Genomic DNA, 19,873 nt, shown 5'->3' on the forward strand with positions numbered 1-19,873 from the left:
ATTTTCTTCAAGACTGACTCCACAGGAGAACCAAACAAAACTTCAGACTGAAGAGGAGCATCTAAAATCCGAGCTTTAACATGCTCTGACAAGTTCTGATCCTTAAGCCAGACGTGCCTACAAATAACTGATCCAGTGGCAGCCGCCCTGGAAGAAGCCTGCAAAGCATCGAAACCACACTGCAAAGAATGCTTACCCACCTGATCAGAGGCATGAACCAAATCCTGTAATTCCTTACACTCTATGCCCTCTGCCAAAGCATCTACCTTAGACTTTGACTGAGTAAGGAGAAAATTCTGGTACTTCAGCATATGAAACTGGCAATTCAAAGCCCTCATTGCTAGAGTGGAAGAGGTATACACTTTTTTACCCCACCTATCCAAAGCTCTAGAATCTTTATCCATAGGAACTGGATTCTTTACAACAGAAGCCCTGACACCCTTAGGTCCCTGGCTAATAGTTTCTGGGTCAGCCCTTGGGCTCTTATACAGATATTTATGAGCCTCTGGCACTCTGTAATACCTATCTGGTTTAACCGGTGCAGGAGGCAAAGAGTCTGGATTAAGGGAAGCCTCAGAGAAAACATCCTGAACAACATCCAAAACAGGAGGTATAGCCAAGGGCCTATGTTGTGGTAAAAACAAAAATTCCCTAAGCCTCTTTCGGGAATCTGAGAAATCCTGAACTTCCCATTTAAAATGCTCCCTCATAGAATGCAGGGTTTCTGAAAAAGAAAAATCCTCTGGAGGAGAAGCAGAAGGACTAGAATCCTCTGCGTCTGAATCAGAATAAGGAGGAAAATCCTGAATGTCTTCAGCCGAAGACTCTGAGTAATCTGAAGAATGTTCCAAACCTTCCACCTCTGGCTTCACCCTAGGCCTCTTATCTGGAGGGGGCATAGAACCTCTGATTAAGGAAATCAAATCTTCTGCCATTTTTAGCATGTGTTTTTTAGGTACAGAACCTGCAGAACTAGGACTGACACCAGAGGAAGACAAACCAGGCCTGACCTTGGAAGGTACCTTAGAGACAGAAGGGGAAGGCCTAACCACCTTATGCAAGGAAGGTAGTACAGCAACCTGAGAGGCCCCCTCAGCCTGACCCGACTCCTGAGAGGCCACATCTTGCAAAATTAACGGCTCCCCCTGAGACTCAGCTGAAACCTCGGCTGGATCCACAGATTCCACCGTAGTTTCTAAAGAACCGGCGTCCGGAACGGACGACTCATCCTGCTTGGACTTTAACGATTTTTCCTTGCGCTTCTTAGCGGTAGCGGGCGTCGGAGGATCCGACGGCATATTGTAATTACACCGCTTACCGAAGACAAGCCTAGCGCAATCTAACCTACGTTTAATGGTGCGCTTATTAAATCTAGCACAAAGCGACACCCGACTACGTCGTGCTCAGGCCCCAAACAAGGAATACAGAGAGAGTGGTAATCCCTATGAGGTATCTGTTTCCCACAAGAAATACAATTATTCACTTTTTCTGACATCCGGATTTAACTGAGGCAAGAAAAGACAAAAATATTCCCCAACGGGGTACTTAGCCCAACTTGGTTTTCGGTCTGAAACTCAGAATACGAAAATTTCAGAACGCCGAACGGCACTTGCAAACGCTGCTTCTGCTTCGGACCATGCGGCAAGAAAGACTGAGGATATGACGTCGGTCATGCGCTTTAATACCACGGCGTACTGACGTCAGATCTGAGCGACCATGACCGACGCCAGCCTAACACTTTGGAATTCGGGCCGACCGAGGACAGCAGACTACCCACAAGTTATGACTGCAGCAATGTGAGATGAATAACATCTGCAATTTCTGAACTCTGGATATAAAACCTAACTGAAAAAGTACAGCTGTACAAGAACTTACCATAACAGATTATACCTTACTGATTACTGTTGCATGCGGATGAGTAATCCTGCCCAAGGTAACCCGATGTCCAATAGGCATACAAAAGCAAAAACCTTCCTGACACTCTATACGTGATCTGGATCATTGCTGCTGTATTCCAACATGGACAGGCGATTCCCAAAGCTAATGATTTCCAAGGGTGCATGGGTTGGAGACAGAAGAGGCGTCTACCAATCCTATCAAGGCAGATCTGGCAAAAAGAGGTCCTTAACCATTTTAATGTATTCACGCTGCAGTGTCTAGTAAAGGTGTGAACTGAAAAACCAAATGGCCGCCTCCAAAACAGAAGTGGAGTCAATGCCTTTAAAGAAGGCAACAGATGAGCAGACTGTGCTGATGGAATGTGCTTTCACATGTGAAAGACTTGTGTGGAAGGCATAACAGAAGTTCATGGATTTAGAGATCCAGTTGGAGATGCACTGTTTGGTAAGAAAGTTATTCAATTTACCATCCTGGAAGGAGACAAAGAGCTGGTTGTTTTTCCGGAAAGATTTTGCCTTGTCTAGGTTGAATTTAGATGTCTGTCAAATTCAGGGAATAAGGAGTCTCTCACCCCTGCTCTGTGGATTAGGAAAGACAGTAGGCAAATTCATAGACTAGTTCAGAGACAGCTGATTTAGCAGTTTTGGCATAAAAGAAGTGTAAGACCTTAAGTAGACCCTATCCTTATGGAAGATAATGAAGGGAGGAGGGATGGCCATCAAGTCTTGTAGCTCACAAACTCTTCTAGCAGGGTTAAGTGTGACCAGCAGAACCATTTTCCTGGTAAAGAACATTAATGAGGTGGAGGCTGCTGGATCAAAAGGTGGGAAGGTAAATTTTTCCAAAACAAAGTTCTGATGCCAGGGATGTGGGATAGCCCATGGGGGGTTAAATAAATGATACCTTTTAAGAACTGTTTGACCTCAACTCTGGAAAGAAATAGTGGCTTTAAAGGCATGCAAGAAGTAGCAGACAAATCCAAATCAGGGCGACAGATCAAATTTACTGGCTAATAAATTCAGCTCAAACTTCACCCATTACTCTCCCCCCAGCTCCACCAGGTGAAATCCCCTCCAATCAGTAGGGACCAGGTGCTGGCAGCACTCTCTAAAGCCAAAAACACTGCCCTCCATGTGTCCTGTCAACATCCCTGATCACCTTCTGAACAATCTAAAAAGTACAGTTGTGTACACTTACCATAAATGTAGATGTTCAAGTGTATTCACTGCTGCAGTCATCACATTTGGGTTATCTGCCTGCAGGTAGCCCTCAGCAGGCCTGAATACCAGAGTCTTGGAATTTCTGCATCGGATGCTGTCGCTTCTTTCATGACGTCAGATCGTCAGGGTATAAAACATGCAGCCAATGCCATTACATCAGTCTTTCTTGTCCCAGATGTCAGGTGCCCCCACAATAGGAAGCTTTTATATGGTATAGTATACCCCCCATCAAAAAGCAAATACACATGATATAATATATACCAAACAAATAGGATAGGTAAATGTCAAGAGAAGTCAGGGGGCTGGAGAGAGGGTAACTAGGACTGCAACAGTGAATACACTCGAACATCTACATTTATGGGAAGTGTATACAACTGTACTATGTTCATCGTGTTTCACTGTTGCAGTCCTTACAAATGGATTGATTCCCAAAGCCCAGGAAAAAAAAAAAACAAAAGGGAGGAGGAACACCCACTGATTAAGGGTTGGTAAGGATGCCCTGCAACACTGCAGTGGCAAAACCAGCCCTAGACTTGGAAAACAGGGGTAAATTGAAATGTTTAGTGAAAGTGTGAACAGAAGTCTAGGTAGCTGCTTCCAGGATGTCCTTAGTAGGTACACCTTTTAAAAAAGCTGCTGAGGTAGAGGCTGCCCTAGTAGAATAGGTCCTAATACTCTGAGGAGGAACCTTGCCATGCTGTAAGTAACAAAAGTGCATACAATGAGCGATCCACTTAGAAATAGTCTGTTTAGAAATAGCTTTGCCTGAACTCCAGGAGCAAAACTGACCAACAACTGATCTGACTTTCAAAAAGGTTTAGTTCTGTCCAGGTAAAATATAAGTTGCCTATGCACATCCAGGGAATGCAGTAACCTTTCTCCTCTATTCTGAAGATTAGGAAAGAAGGTAGGCAGGTGGATAGACTGGTTAAAGAGTCAGGCTAGAAACCACCTTAGGCATAAAAGGAGGGACTAGTTTGAAAATAAACCCGATCCACATAGGTGATAAAAGGCTCTACTGCCATTAAGGCCTGCAGCTCAGACACTCTTCTAGCTGAAGTAATGGCCAAGAGAACGGCAGTTTTCCAGGAGAGAAACTTCAAATCTGCTGAGGCAGCAGGTTCAAAGGGAGGCAGAGTAAGTTTCTCAAGTACAAAATTAAGATCCCAAGCAGGAGTAGGTGCCCTTCTGGGAGGCTTTAAATTGCTAGCTCCCCTGAGGAACGGTTTCATCAAGGGATGAGAGAAAATGAGTTGCTCAAAGGAACAATGAGCAGAAATAGCTGAAGCATGAATCTTGATAGAAGAGAAGGAAAGTCCACCATTAAGCAAGCCTGCCAGATAGTCAAGAAAAGAGGAAGAGTAGGTTGAGAAGGGTCTTCCCCTCTAGTCTGCATCCAAATGGAGAATCTTTTCCACTTATCTGCATAAGATTTCCTAGTGCTAGGCCTCCTGGCCTCACGAAGGACCTCAACTACCTACTGGGAAAGATTTCAATTATAAGCCAGGCTGCCAAATGCAGAGTCTGAAGGTGAGGAAGCAGAATTTTCCCCCCCTCCTGAACCAAGAGATCTGGTATCAGGGGAAGATGCCAAGGCTGACACTGGGAGAGACTGTGAAGAAGTGGATACCAATGCTGCCTGGGCCAGTCTGGAGCTATGATGATGGCCCTTGGTTTTTTGTCCCTTATCTTTAACAGCACTCTGGGAAGAAGAGGCAGAGGAGGGAATGCATAGATCGATAGCTGTGTCCAAGGGAAGAACAGAGCATCCACTTTCCAAGCTTTGTCGTGATGATCCCTGGTGCAAAAGGTTGGAGGAAGGTGGTTGGGACGGAGATGAAAACAGATCCACCTGGGGAGTGCCCCAAGGCTGAATGATGTGATAGAAGATGGTCTTGTTTAGTTGCCACTCGAGAGGATCCAGGACCTGCCTGCTCAACCGGTCTGCCAAGGTGTTGCGCCTTCCTGGAAGAAACTGAGCTATCAGATGAATGCCCATGGAAGCTGCTATGGGCCATAGTATCATGCTTTGTCTGCACAGTGGGGTAAGAGTGAGTCCCTCCCTGCTTGTTGATGTACCACATGATTGTAGGGTTGTCTGTCCTGACTAGGGTACCAGGAGAGAGAAGATGCTTGAAAGCCACCAAGGCCTGCTGGACTGCCATCAATTCCTTCGGATTTATGTGCAAATGAACTTGTTGATAGCTCCAACTCCCCTGAATGCATCTGCCCTCTAGATGTGGTCCCCAAGCGTAGTCAGAGGTATCTGTGGTGAGAGGCTGGCTGGCAAGACGTGGACAGAAAGGCAGGCCTTTGTTCTGTGTACAGGCCGTCGCCCACCAAAGGAACTCCATCTATAGGCAGGGAATCAGAGGAAGAATCAAGGCTAAATCCTGAGTGTGTTGACACCAAAGGCTTTTGAGGTAAGATTGTATTTTCCTCATATGCAGTCTGGCATATGGAATCATCAGAATACATGAAGCCATGAATCCCAGAGCTTGCAGGAATTGCGTTGCAGAGAGCTCGGTCATGCTTGCCAAATTCTTGAAGTAATTCGAAAGATCCATTTGTTTCTCTTGAGGGAGGGATATCATCTGGGCGGCTGTGTTCAGACTCGCTCCCAGGAATACAATCTTCCTGGTGGGTACCAATTTTGACTTATTTTCATTGATTGTGTAGCCTTAAAGAGGTGATAAGATTCTTTACAAAGTCCAAATCCTTTAAATGTTGCGCTGGAGAGTTTGCCTGAATAAGACAATTGTCCAAGTAAGGGTAAATTTGAATGTTTCTTTGCCTGCAAAAGGCAATGACTGGAGCCAGGCATTTTGTAAAAACTCTGGGAGCAGTAGATAAGCCAAAGGGCAGTGCAGAGAATTGGAAGTGCCTGCTTCCCGCCCTGAAGTGAAGGAACTGCCTGCAGCTTTCCCTTATTGGGATGTGCAGGTAAGCTTCTTTTAGATCCAAAGTGATCAGCCAGGAACCCTTGGCCAGCATTGGCAGCAATTGCTAAAGAGTGAGCATTTTGAACTTGGGTATCACCAGAAAAATGTTTAGAATGGACAAATTCAGAATAGGGCCCAGCTGCTCCCTTTTTTGGGAATCAAGAAAAGTCTTGAGTAAAAACCCTGGCCTATCTGTAGTGCAGGAACTGGGGCTCTATTGCTCCCAGGTGTAGCAAGGAAGAAACTTGTTTTTCTGCTTCTGCCCTTTGAAGTGGGGTAATATCTGGGTATCCTTGGAGGACCAGGAAGGTGTGAAAGGACAATCTGTAGCCTTGGGATACTATTTTGAGCACCCATTTGTCGTCCGTGATAGTGTGCCAGACATCTGCAAAAATGGCTAACCTTCCCCCCAAAGGAAACCCTGGGCCCACAGAGGCAAGCAGGGGAATGCCGGAGTCATTCAGAATGCTTGCTTTGGGAAGTCTGCTTAGAAATCTCTGATTTTGAAGATGAAACCTGCCAGTGCTTAGCCTTTTGAGGTGTGGAAGTCTGCCCCCTGGAAGACCTGTAACCTGGTAAACAGAAGCAAAATAAACAGCAATAAAATTGCCTTGACCTGTTACATAAAAAGACAACTGCCTCTCCGGGGTAGCACTGTACAGCTTTCACCAAACAATGTCAAAAAACAAAAACTTGCACATATGATCTGTGTTTTAAACAAGGATAAATTTTACAAAAGCTGTATTCATGTTTGATTAACAATCATAAACCTGTCAGCGTGCACATAATCATCTACCCAAGGAGCATCATGCTTCACAACACTCAGCACATTGTTCTATACATTCTTCTCATGTAAGTGCATTTCTGAACAAAAAAAAAATACCTGTTGGAAACATTTGGGTTGACATTTCTGGATAGCAGTAGTTCCACACATTTTACTATTTTTTCCTCCACAGACCGAGCATTGCAGGCAGCCATCAGTACAGAATACTTATCTGCATGTTTGAATACAAAACATTACTGTCAACATCAGCACTGTTGCTCTTAAATCTTCTGTTCAATAGCAATGACTTGGTATTTCATTCATACAAGCAATTATGTCATGTGGGCAGCGTTTTAGTAATAAACTACCTAGGTCAAAGGTCAAATTTGTATGGATTTAACACCAAAGCCAGCCTTGCAATATACTGGTGCTCTCAGATTTCAAGTACCACAGAAGCAAACAAGGGACTAGGTGAAAGTTAACAGAAGTATTTGGCAAGGAAAATTCCAATTACCACAGGGTCCACATTACTCACATTTATAATTGCCTAGCTGATATCTCCTATTCCCCTACCCAAATTTCTAGAAAACCAGCACCATTCGATACATCAGTCCTACTTGCTCACCCAATAATTTGGAAGTTTGTTTAGAGCTTTCATAATCTTTATCACTTGATTTTGGATTAATCTGATTACTGGCCAGCAAGTACAATGCCTTGATATCAATAATAAACCTAGAAAACCTAAGGGAAAGTGGGTGAAAACAGAAGGAGAAGCTGGGGTTGAGAATGTCATAGTTGATTAGCCAGAAGCAGTACAATTTATAACTTGGGTGAAGGAGATGGCTTTCAACAACCAAAAAAAACTAAATGAAACATTCAGAAGTCTTCAGATTAAGTGAAACTTCAAATATATAACGACAAATGATAAAAGGATGGAAAAATATATATGCAGCTGGATTCTATACTAGGGAGAGAAATGGAAATTAGCAACAGAGCAATATTATCTTCAGAATAACCTCAGGTGAAATTATGTGCTGCCCCTTAAATAACCTTATCTTTTGAAATGATTAATTTGTAGAACTCGGAGATTAGTATACAGAAAAGAATGGCAGGAAATAGGACTTTGTAGGAGGAAGTGTTTCAAGAAATAGAGCTTTAGAAAAACAGAGGCGGGATTTGAGGTTCTTACCCATCCCAGAAAAACTGAAGGGTACAGATGGTATGCAAACAGCCTATTCAACACCTATGAGCCCAACAACCCCTACAGCCTTTTCAAGCCTAGTTATGCATCCCAAATCTCTGACCAGTTCTGGTACCCTTGATAAGTGCAGAAAGAGGCTTGGCAGATGAAACATTTATAAGCAGGGGCCTGGGAGATGAACAATTTGCTAGCTGCCTACCTCCATTAGAGATGTAGGTGCCAAACCAAGAATGATCTTGTTCCCCATCCAACTGTCCAACTTACAACTGAATTGTGTTAGGGAGGAACCCTGCCTCACATGGATGGGAAGTCTCTTCAAGAGAAGGGTAGTCTTCTCCAGCAGGTCCTATTTACATCACAGGTAAGGTTTAAGTCTTTAAAATGGGTAATTTTGGTGCTGTGTTTTGTGGATATGCAGAAGGCCCATCGGGGTGGAGTCAAACAAGATCTTGTAGGCCAGGCAGAGATCTTCCCTCAGTCTGTAGCAGACTGAATACAGGACTAGGGCTTTGTTGTGGTCTGCACACATGTTATTTACACATGGTATTCTTAGTGAGGAACCTCTGTGAATGCTCCAGTTGTACTTAATTACAGAACTGCTGAATTCCAAATAAAGCGGAACAATGACCTCCTTGGTCCCTGATGCCATACCTTTGATTCAAGTTGCACAACACAGAATGATTTCCTCACTATGGTAGACACATGGTGTCAACAGGTGTATTCCTATCTACATCTGTGACGCCAATGCACTGGCCCAGCAATCAAGGTGCCTCAATCCTCACCACTAACACCAGTGAGGGGCGTCCATACAGGGAAAGGATAATAAATGCACACACAGTAAAGTGCAATTTCCCTTAAGAGCACACAGAGATCACAGTCAGTCTGGGGCTGGTTTCTCCCTTTCTCTCCAGGTCCCCAATAAGACTCCCCACTGGCACAGCTATAGGGTACAGATCTCAGCCTAGTGGGCAAGCTAAAACCTCCAGCACTTTCTCTGTCCAACCAGTGCTTAGTGTCCCTGCTCAAGAAGCTGACACACATACACACTTTGAGGTAAGAGTTTATACAACCACACAGACACTCCTGGGGAAGGCTGGCACAGGTTCTCCAGCTGTGCCCCTTTTACCCAGACTATACAATAGAAATCACTGCCACCACCACCCAGCTAATATTTGTAAGCTACTCAAAGGCCCTTATGAAAGGGTGTCCAATTATACTGTGCAATATTATTATCCAAATGGTAAGTGCAACCAAACAGTCAAGACTTATTTGGAGTGACTTGGTAAGTATCACTATATACATGCAAAGTACTCTTAGAGCTTAAATTATCTCTACACAAAACAGCCACAGTTGAAAGGTTTAAAAATATTTAATAATAAATAATAAAAACACAAGACAATACTTCTTACTACACAGTGCCAGTCAAGAGCTCAGAAATCACAGAGAAATACTTAAAATAATACAGTAGAAAAGTTCTGACATTACAGAAAAACAAACTAGTCTAATTTTCCTATTTCCTAGCTATATCTAAGAGAAAACACAATTCTAAAATCCTACTTGCATACAGACACACGCAGAGTGGTGAGTTGGATGTTCTGAAGACAAATGCTAAAATGCTCTCATTCTTTCTGTCCTTAAATTGATAACATAGTACCACTGATTCATTTCAGACTACATCATTTCTTTCTGGTTCCCAGGCTAACAGACTCTCAGAGGTTAATAGCCCTTTTTATACATGCAAATTCTAGCCATTAACTCTGGCCTCAAAACAATAGGCAGAATGCCTTTATCTAGACATCTCAGCTCAGAGTTTTGACATCAAAGAATTGACTTATCAGCTTTGTTACAGCAGACTGCACTGTTGCATTTTTTTTGCAGTTCCATATTTAACAATTTTTTCCCATTTAATAGAACAAGTCTGTGGCTTATATTAATATTTACAAATGACAGAATTATCTACAAAATTCTATCTGGCTAGGCTGGCAGCCTTCACTATCTTCACATCTGTCCCCAAGTCCTTAATAACTGGATCGACTTTCAGGGATACGTTGTCAATATGATATTTACCAGGTTTGGACAATTTCACAAATTATGCATTTCTTGGCATTCAATTTTACTCTATGGTTCTGACACGTTATTTGTCTGCATCGGCCCATAAAGAAATGCACTGGAATTCCACAGTAAGAACTATTACTTGAGAGAGCCCATTGTGTATATGGCCCAAATCTTTTTTCCTTGATATTAGTAAACCGCAGAGAACTATTCTGGTGATGCTGCATAGTTGTGAGCAGAAAGATACACTCTTGAATATTAATGAGGCAGAAGGGAAAACAAAGTGTGAGAAAGTCAGAGATGACAGAATTTTCACAGAAAATGATTTACTATACACCATACAAAAAATAAATAAATTCATCCCAATAATTAGAGGACACTGAGGCTAAACGGAGATTCAAACATTTATATCAAGAAGTTATGTACTCACCATAACGTTCAATGTATGTAGTTCACCTCGCCTCACATTCTTACCCGTGGGTTCAGAGCCGAATATCGGCTCCGATTCGGCCGATTTTACTAGCTCGAAGTCTTTCATTGACTGGGCTAAGCAGGTATCCCATGGTGCACTGCTCCATATCCCCAGATCTAGTTTGCAGCAAAACTCATTTGTACTCCATGCACACATCACATCCAGGTAAAGAATAAGCTAAGCAAGGGAACTCGGCATATAACAAACTAACCTCTAAATCCTCCAGGATGGGGGAAGGTGGGAGGGTAAGTAAGATAGTGAGGTGAGATGAACTACATACATCGAACGTTATGGTGAGTACATAACTTCTTGATGTTATGTAGTCCTATCTCGCCTACATTCTTACCCATGGGACAGCGTCCCTAGCACATACATCCTAGGTGGCTCATAGGAAAATACTCCTGAGAACTGTGGAGCCAAAGGAAGACCTGCCCCTGGAAACCACTTCCAATTTGTAATGAGAAACAAATGTGTGAGGAGAAGCCCAAGTAGCTACAGCACATATATCATCCATTGACAATCTGGCTTGATAGGCTGTGGAAGTGAAAACAGCCCGAGTAGAGTGAGCCTTGACCGGAAATGGCAGATCTTCACCTCCTGCTTGATAGATGAAAGAGATACAACTAGATATCCATCTAGACAGTGTGACCCTGGAGACCGGGGAACCCATTCGGTTTTCTGAAAAGGAAACCAAAAGTTGTTCAGACTTCCGGATATCCTTTGTTCGGTGTAGATAGAAGCGTAATTGTCTATGTACATCCAATTGGTGGAATCTAAATTCTGCCTTGTTAGAAAAGTGGGGAAAGAAGACAGGCAGCTCAATGGATTGATTTAGGTTAGACACGGAAGCTACTTTAGGAAGGAACGAAGGGTTTGGTCTGAGAGAGACCCTGTCTTTATGGAAGATTAAATATGGAGGTTTGATAGAGAGGGCTTGAATTTCTGAAACTCGCCTTGCTGAAGTGATTGCTGTTAAGAAGGCTGTTTTCCAGGTCAAGGGCTTGTAGAACAAGATTGAGATCCCAGGGCATGATAGGTTCGGACACGGGGGGATGGAGCAACAGAGTACCCTTCAGGAAGGCCTTGCATAGTCTATGCGCCATGAGACTAGGCTCATGCGCTACATGGAAATTAGAGATCGCTGCCAATTGAACTTTGATGGTGGCTGATGCAGAACCCTGATGGAAAAGCATAGACAAAAACTCCAGTACTGAATCGATTGGAGCTGTGTAAGGATCAATGCCTCTAGTATGTGCCCAGATAGAAAACCTTTTCCATTTGCTAGAATAAATCTTTCTAGTAAATGGTTTGAGAGGATGATAATATATGAACCACTTCCGGTGAGAAATTATGAAGTCTGACTAAAGATGGAAGTGGAGTAGCCAGGCTGTCAACCGGAGGGTCATCAGGGAGGAGCGGAACTATCCAGACATGAATGTCAGTAAATCTGGTTGAGGGTCCAGAGTCCAAGGAGTATCCACAATGAATTGCTGGAGAAAAGGGGACCAAACTTGGCGAAGCCAGTGTGGAGCAATCAGAATGATTCTGCTTCCCAAGGATTGCACTTTCTGAATCGCCTTTGACAGCAGGGGAAACGGAGGGAAAGCATAAAGCAAACCGGAGGGCCAATCGTGAACCAGAGCGTCCCTGGGTGACTCCCCCTGTGGGGGAATCAGCGTGACATAGTTGCTGCATTTCGCATTGAGGGGGCTGGCAAAAAGGTTGCAGCAAGGCTGACCCCATCTGCTGAAGATTCGCTCTGCAACCAAGCGATTCAGGGACCACTCGTAAGGCATCAGAATAGTTCTGCTTAGCCTGTCCGCAATCACGTTGGACTCCCCCGGAATGTGCGTTGCCACCAGAAACCGCTGAGAAGTTACTGCCCAATGCCACACTCGCATGGCCTCTCTGCACAGAGGGTAAGACATAGTTCCCCCCTTGCTTGTTCAGATACTACACTACTGACATGCTCCCCCGGAATGTGCGTTGCCACCAGAAACCGCTGGGAAGTTACTGCCCAATGCCACACTCGCATGGCCTCTCTGCACAGAGGGTAAGACATAGTTCCCCCCTTGCTTGTTTAGATACTACACTACTGACATGTTGTCTGAGTGTATCGCAATTGTCCCTAGAGGAAGAACACTCTGAAGTGCCTGCATCGCAAATAGCACTGCTTTCATCTCTAGGATGTTTATATGCAGATGTATCTCGTGTTCTTGCCACGTGCCAGGGACTGTCCTGCCAAGATAATGCCCCCCACCCCATCTGGGAGGTGTCCGTGGTCACGTGGCAACCGGGATGGGTGGAACAAAGGGTTTTCCGCCATCCAAATTGTTGGTGCACAGCCACCAACCGAGATCCTACTTGCATCTGTCCGTGAGCAGGATGGGATGAGACAGTGGAAGTCTTTGGAGAGACCACTGAACAAAGAGGAGCCATTGGAGAATTCTCATGTGTAATCTCACTAGAGGGACTAACATGATTGTTGCCGCCATGGTCCCTAGGAGCTGGAGAACTCATCTTGCCTTTGCTTGTCTCAGGGGCATCAGCATGTGTATCTGTGGTTGTAATACTCTGATCCCTTCCTGCGGCAAGTATGCTCGCATTCGAATGGTGTCTAATTCTGCTCCTATAAAGGTGACATGCTGCGAGGGCAACAAGGCAGATTTTTCCCAATTTAATGTTATACTCAACTGGTGACATAGATAGATGGTAGCGTCCCTGGTTTGAACTAGTTGATGCCTTGTGGGAGCGGTAAGGAGCCAGTCGTCCAGATACGGAAACACCTGGAATCCCTGACGTCTCAAGTGAGCCGTCACCACCGCCATACACTTGGTGAACACCCTGGGGGCTGTGATGAGACCAAAGGGCAGGGCTCGAAAGTGGAAATGACTGGCTCCCAGCTGGAAGCGTAGGTGACTCCTGGATGCTCTTGTCCATTTTCACATGGTAGTAAGCATCCTTGAGGTCGATGCAGCACATCCATATCTTCTCTCCCAACAATGGGAGAATCGATTGTAGTGTGACCATATGGAACTTGGACTTGTGTACGTAGTTGTTCAATTGGCTGAGATCTAGAATGGGTCTCAGGTCCCCTGTTCTTTTCGGCACCAAAAAGAATCTTGAGTAAGTCCCTAATCCGATTTTGTCTGAGGGGACACGCTGGATGGCTCTATTTTCTAGCAGCTGAGAGACCTCTGAGGCTGCTTGATCCCTTTGACTGGGTGGTACGTCTGGGATTTTTCTGATTGGCGGGGGTTCTGATGAGAATGGAATGAGATAACCTCCGGAGATTATCTGTAATACCCATCGGTCCTGGGTAATGCTTTCCCAGGTTTCCGGATATAAGGAAATTCGACCCCCGACTGGCTCCGGATAAGCACAGTCGGGCACACCCTCAGGAACGAGAGTATAGAGAGCCACAAAAGGAATCGCGGTCTCCCGAATTGCGGGGGCCCCCTCTGCCTCTGGGGTGACGTCTCCTTGAATAACCCCCCCCACCCCTGCCATTGGAGGGGGGTTCACCTTGTACGGCAGGAAACAACCTCTGTGATTTCTTGAACCACATCCCCCCCCTTCCCCGCTGGGCCTTGAGATAAGGCCTAGAAGGAAGGGAAAAACAGACCCCTACAGCAGACAGGGTCTTTCCCTCTTGCTCGCACCTGGTGAGGGTGCCTTTCATTTTGGTCCCAAACAAAGAGGAACCATCAAAGGGGGCGTCAGTGAAGGAAGACTAGAAGGCCTCCGCAAAGTGATACAGGTGCAGCCAGGCTTGCCTTCTAAGGGCGACCCCTGAGCTTGCTGCCCTACTCACTCCCTCGGCTGCATACGAAATGAGCCGCATGGATGAGTTAACAATGGAGTTGAGGGTAGAGACCTGGGCATTAACTGAGCCACCGCCTCAGGGACGTTACCCACAAGAGTATCCCATAACTCCTTGAGGAGATCTCTCTGGAGCAGAGTGAAATGAGATTGGTAATTTAGGGACCATAAAGGTCGCTGACGAGAGGGTATGCTTCCTGTACTGATCCATGGTCCTAGACTCCTTGTTAGGAGGATGGACGGATGCAGAAGTCTCTGCTACTTCCTTTTGACTGGCTGCTGCCACCACCATGGCATCTACAGGGACTCCTTTAGACAGAAACTCTTTGCCCTGGGGGGGAGGACAGAAACTTGTTGGGACGCCTGGGCACGGGCTCCACAGAATCAGGGTTCCCCACACTATTTGACAAATCAGGTCAAGGAGTTCGAAGGGTGGAGACACCCAGGAGGCGGAGGGCTGAACATCAAATGCCTTAAGGAATACTGACTCCTCCTCGGAAGGGGCTTTGGAAGGCCAGCCACCTCTTTGTTTCAGTATCTCCAGGATATCGGAGAAGGAAACAGAGGATGACTTGGGGGACCCCTCAGATTCCTCGAGGTCAGTATCAGAGGTGAGGGACTCATCCTGGGAGTCTATGTGCTTCCTCTTGCACGCTTTCTTTCTGGGGGGCTCCTCAGGTACGAACTCTGAGGGACCCTCAGAAATTCGGGGACCACTCGTGGGGGTATCCCTAGGCCCTGGTGCTCTGCTGTCCATGGATGGGTGGTGATCAGAAGCTTTCACCGGAGTGGTGGGGGACAGAGTGACTGACCCGCTTGATGAAGCTGATGATCTGGCCAGTGCGGTCTGCATAGCCTCGAAGGCCGGCCCCCCAAATCAGAGGAGTGACCAGAGTCCGACGCCATGACGGGGGTCGGAGTTCCCCGAGCCGATGCACCGAGTGGGAGGCTCAGAACCCAAATAAGCCCCGAGATGTCCCCCTCGGGCCCAACCGAAGAATCCAGAGTCCCGAACCCAGAGGACGGAGGCTACGGGGCCGGAGCCGATGCGGGTACTGATGGAGCCGAATGGGGCATCGGAGATGGCCTGCAGACATCACACGGCGTGGAACACTCCGGCTCCGAAGACAGAGAAGCGCTCTGAGGAGGAATGATCGAAGATGGGGTCGGGACGGGCTCCGGAGCCGACTGGGTCGGAGCCGAAAACAATTTTGCGAAAACCGGTGACTGGAGGAGCCTCTGAACCACCCTATCAACATCCACATCCGAAAGGGTCCTGGAGGATTTGGAGGACAGGGATGGAGAATGAGATCTCCTTTCAGGAGAAGCTGGTCTGAGACTGGGTGATAGACTCCTAGGAGGTTCCAATACAATTGGAGCAGACGCCGGTTCAGTCAATACCGATCCTTCCTGCGGCCCAGAGGACAGTGAAGCCAAGGAGGTCGATGCAGTTTTTGAGATTTTCTTCGGGGGCTCCGATGAAGCTGTATGAGCCAGAGATCTCTTTTTAGACTTGCCAGATTTTGACTTGCCACTGGAAGATGAATCCATAACCTCTTCAAAGGAGGGTTTTAATAGCCTCTTTAAGATTAGCTTATTCTTTCTCTCTTGGAGAACTCTAGGGCTAAACGCATGACAAAACCTGCAGGATTCCTGCAGATGGATGGCTCCTAAGCAGTAGACACAAATGGAATGCCCATCGGTAATGGACATTTTGTACCCACATTTAGAGCACTTTTTAAAACCCGAAGGTTTGTGCTCCTTGGTATCCTTAGACATCTTAACTACTATGCCCACAACACAAAACTGAGTCTAAAACAATGCACAGGCGTTCACTCTATAAAGGCGGGAACGGCTCTAAAGTAACAACACTAAAACAGTGACCAAACACACACCTAAAAAGAAGTACAAACCCTGAACAAGGATTGAAAAACCAGAAGGAAAGGGAAGCCCAAACCTCTAAGTTAAACGGTCTGGACCGTACTCGCACAGAAGGCAAAAAAGGAAGACTGGGCCCTCTAACTGAAACGGGCCTAGCCCGAGGGAAAAGTCAGTGGAATACCACACAACAATCACAGTTTTGTACAAACTATACAAACTCAGACAAACTTAGACAACTAGCTATGAAAATAGCTTTTGATAGGAAACAAAACTTTTCTTAAGACAAGAAAAAGAGGGTACTTAGCCACAGCCAAGCGAGACCACGTCCGAGCTACACGAGCGGCAAACGAGATCTGGGGATATGGAGCAGTGCACCATGGGATACCTGCTTAGCCCAGCCAATGAAAGACTTCGAGCTAGTAAAATCGGCCGAGTCGGAGCAGATATTCAGCTCCGAACCCACGGGTAAGAATGTAGGTGAGATAGGACTACATAACCAAGCAGTTTTCAGAGTGTTTTTTTCTGATGGGTCTACAACATACAAGGAAGCAGAGAAGGTAGTGAGAGGAGATAAAAATCCTGGTCAACATAAAACAGGCCAAAGGGGATTCAATATTTCAGCCATTCACCAGTAAATGAAGACAGGGAGAGATTATTTCATTAAAATCAATTCCACCATTTCATTGAAAAATATATAAAAGGCTAGAAGAGCAAGAAGAAACTTGGATTTGAACAAAATGCATGAGCTTGGAGAGGATGACGTTCAGCAGAAAAACGGAAGATAAAGTGAACTTTTTAAAAAACAAAAGCAAGAAAATGTCAGAGTATTAATTTCATTATATTAAGGTTAAGCACTTAAATTGCTGAAGTATAAGAAGCAATTCAAGGGGTTCTGAACTTAGCTGTGTTAAACTAGTTATTTAACTATTATCACTGTACTACGATGGTGATGCTGCGGTAGCGCTGTCGCCTCACAGTAAGACGTTGTCCTGTTCGATTCTCAGCTAGAGCGTCTTCTGTGTGGAGTCATGTGTGAATGGGTGTACCTTCGTTGAAGGTTGTGCGTCAGGGCCAGCAACTCAGCACGTAAAAATCTACTGCCAATCATTAGCGGAAAGGAGTTCTGCTGTGGTGACCCCTAACCGGGAAAAGCCAAAAGACACAACAACCATGCTTCAGCTGCACAGAAAAAAAGAAAACAAAGTGTTTATACAAGTACTGCATTTTTTTCATTTTTGAAAATGTTTTCTGATGTTAAAAAGAAGTTATGTACTCACCATAATGTTCCATGTTTATTGTCAATCTCATCATTCATTCTTACTGGTTGGGTTCAGGACTCGACCGCATACTATAGCTTGGAGTCTTTCACTTGGCTCGTGGCTGAAAAGCTATCCCATCATGCAGTGTGTGATTCCCCAGATCTTGTTTGCTGCTAACCATAGCCACGTGTGTACACTAATCCTATAATAAAGGATACTTAAAAGGGAAGAAAGCCAGATTAGTTCCTTGACAAAGGAAAGAAATCCTCCAGGTTCTCTAGAAGTCTTAGGCAGGGGGAAGGTGGGAGGGATCGTAAGAATGAATGGCGAGATGGACAACAAACATGGAATGTTATTGTGAGTACATAACTTCTTTATGTTATGTTGTCCTATCTCGCCTTCATTCTTATTGGTTGGGACAGCGTCCCTAGCTCCATATTCCCAGGGTGGCACATGGGGGTACACTTTTCGGCACAGTGGAACCAAAGGAGGCCCGGTCCCTGGAGGCCAAATCCACTTTGTAATGAGAGATAAATGTGTGAGGTCTTGCCCACGTAGCAGCAGCACAACTACTGTCCACTGATAGCTTAGCTAGATAAGCAATGACATTGCCATGGCCCTAGTAGAGTGACCACTGACTTTGAAAGGTAGCTGTCTGTTATTTGACTTGTAAATAAAGGTAATACAATTTGAGAGCCTATTTGAGAGTGAGACTTTAGAGACTGGGACACCTTTTTTGACTTCTGAAAAGGAAACCAACAATTGCTCAGACTTTCTGAAATCTTTGGTTCTATGTAGATAGAAGCAACGTTGTCTATGCACATCTAACTGGTATAGTTTGTATTCTGCCTTGTTGCCATGGCTAGGGAAAAACACTGGCAGCTCAATAGATTGGTTTAAGTTATTTTGTGAACACACCTTAGGTAAAAATGATGGGTTTGTCTGGAGAGATACCCTACCATTATGGAAGATTAAATAAGGAGGTTTGATTGATGAAGCTTGCAATTTTTCTTGCAGAGGTAATAGCAACTAAGAAAATTATCTTCCAAGACAGAAATTTGAGGTCACACTATGATGAGGGTTCAAAAAGAGGCAAGGTCAGATATGTTAGAACAAAATTCAAGTCCCATGGCAACAGTGGTTCTTTAATTGGGGGGGGGGGGGTCTTAAGCCGGTACCTTTTAAAAAGGCTTTACATAATCTGTGTGACATCAAGTTCAAAGTTCCGTCACCTATATGAAAATTTGAGATTGCAGCCAATTGCATCTTGATAGTAGCTGCCGCTGAACCCTGTTGAAAAAGTTCAACAAGAACTCAAGAATAGAAGAGACAGGAGCAGAAAAGGGATCGATGTTTTTACTCTGTGCCCAGGTTAAGAACTTTTTCTATTTACTAGAGTATAGTCTCCTAGTTGTAGCCTTGTGCGAGGATACTAGGATGTGTAACTACTGGCGTAAAATTGTGAAGCCTGACTAAGTTGGGAACTGGAGCAGCCATGCTGTCAAATTGAGGGTTTGGAGGGAGGGGGTGGAGGGTTCCTGAGTCAGAAAGTCTGGAACTAGGTTCAGAGGGGGGGTCAAATCTGACTAGGCCAGTATGGAGCGATGAGAATTATCCTGCTTCCCAGCGAGTAGGGTTTCTGAATGACTTGTGGTGTTAGGGGGAATGGGGAAATGCATACAGTAATCCCTAGGGCCAATCATTAACAAGAGCATTGCTGGGTGACTCCCCCAGAGGGAGGATTAGGGCAAAATAGCTGCTGCATTTGACATTCATGGGTGTGGCAAATAGGTCGCAGTAAGGCTGGCCCCATTTCCGGAATATCCTTTCTGCTATCTCTTTCTTTAGGGACCACTCGTGAGGCATCAAAATTGCACTGCTCAGTCTGCTATCACACTGGACTTCCCCGGGATGTGCATTGCTATCAAAAAGCACTGGGAAGAGATTGCCCATTGCCATACTCTGAGAGCCTCTTGGCAAAGGGGGTAAGACTTGGTTCCTCCTTGCTTATATACCAAACCACTAACATTGTCCTACTGAATTGCAATTGTTCCTTGTGGAAGAGAGTCCTGAAGTGCTTGTAACACCAAGAGCACTGCTCTCATCTTTAAAACATTAATATGCAAATTGGCCTCATGTTCCTGCCATGTGCCTTGGACCATTCTTCCCAGATAATGCCCCCCCCCCCCAATCTGGGATGCGTTTGTGGTCACTGTTGCCAGAGGTTGTTGTAGAGTAAAGGGTTGACTTAACATGATACGACTAAAAAAAAAAAAAAAAAAAAACTTTTCTTACACTGTTAAGGATACCGATGGAGAAATAGAACCAAAAAAGGATAAAACATTTGGTAATCCGCCACAGC

The 19,873-nt window shown here is 45.2% G+C and overlaps 1 protein-coding gene across 4 annotated transcripts in view; it reads right to left on the reverse strand.

Annotated features, from left to right (window-relative positions):
• Positions 1–19,873, reverse strand: part of ASZ1 (ankyrin repeat, SAM and basic leucine zipper domain containing 1) — a 1,559,240-nt gene that overhangs the window by 1,142,800 nt on the left and 396,567 nt on the right. For all 4 annotated transcript variants that reach the window (XM_044088717.1, XM_044088716.1, XM_044088719.1 and 1 more), the window contains one exon: positions 6,945–7,056. In XM_044088717.1, coding sequence (XP_043944652.1) covers positions 6,945–7,056 — 112 coding nt within the window. The remainder of the gene's footprint in view (positions 1–6,944; positions 7,057–19,873) is intronic.

This window comes from Protopterus annectens, chromosome 11.part0, assembly GCF_019279795.1.
Source record: "Protopterus annectens isolate FY-2018-M chromosome 11.part0, PAN1.0, whole genome shotgun sequence".
NCBI lineage: Eukaryota > Metazoa > Chordata > Ceratodontiformes > Protopteridae > Protopterus > Protopterus annectens.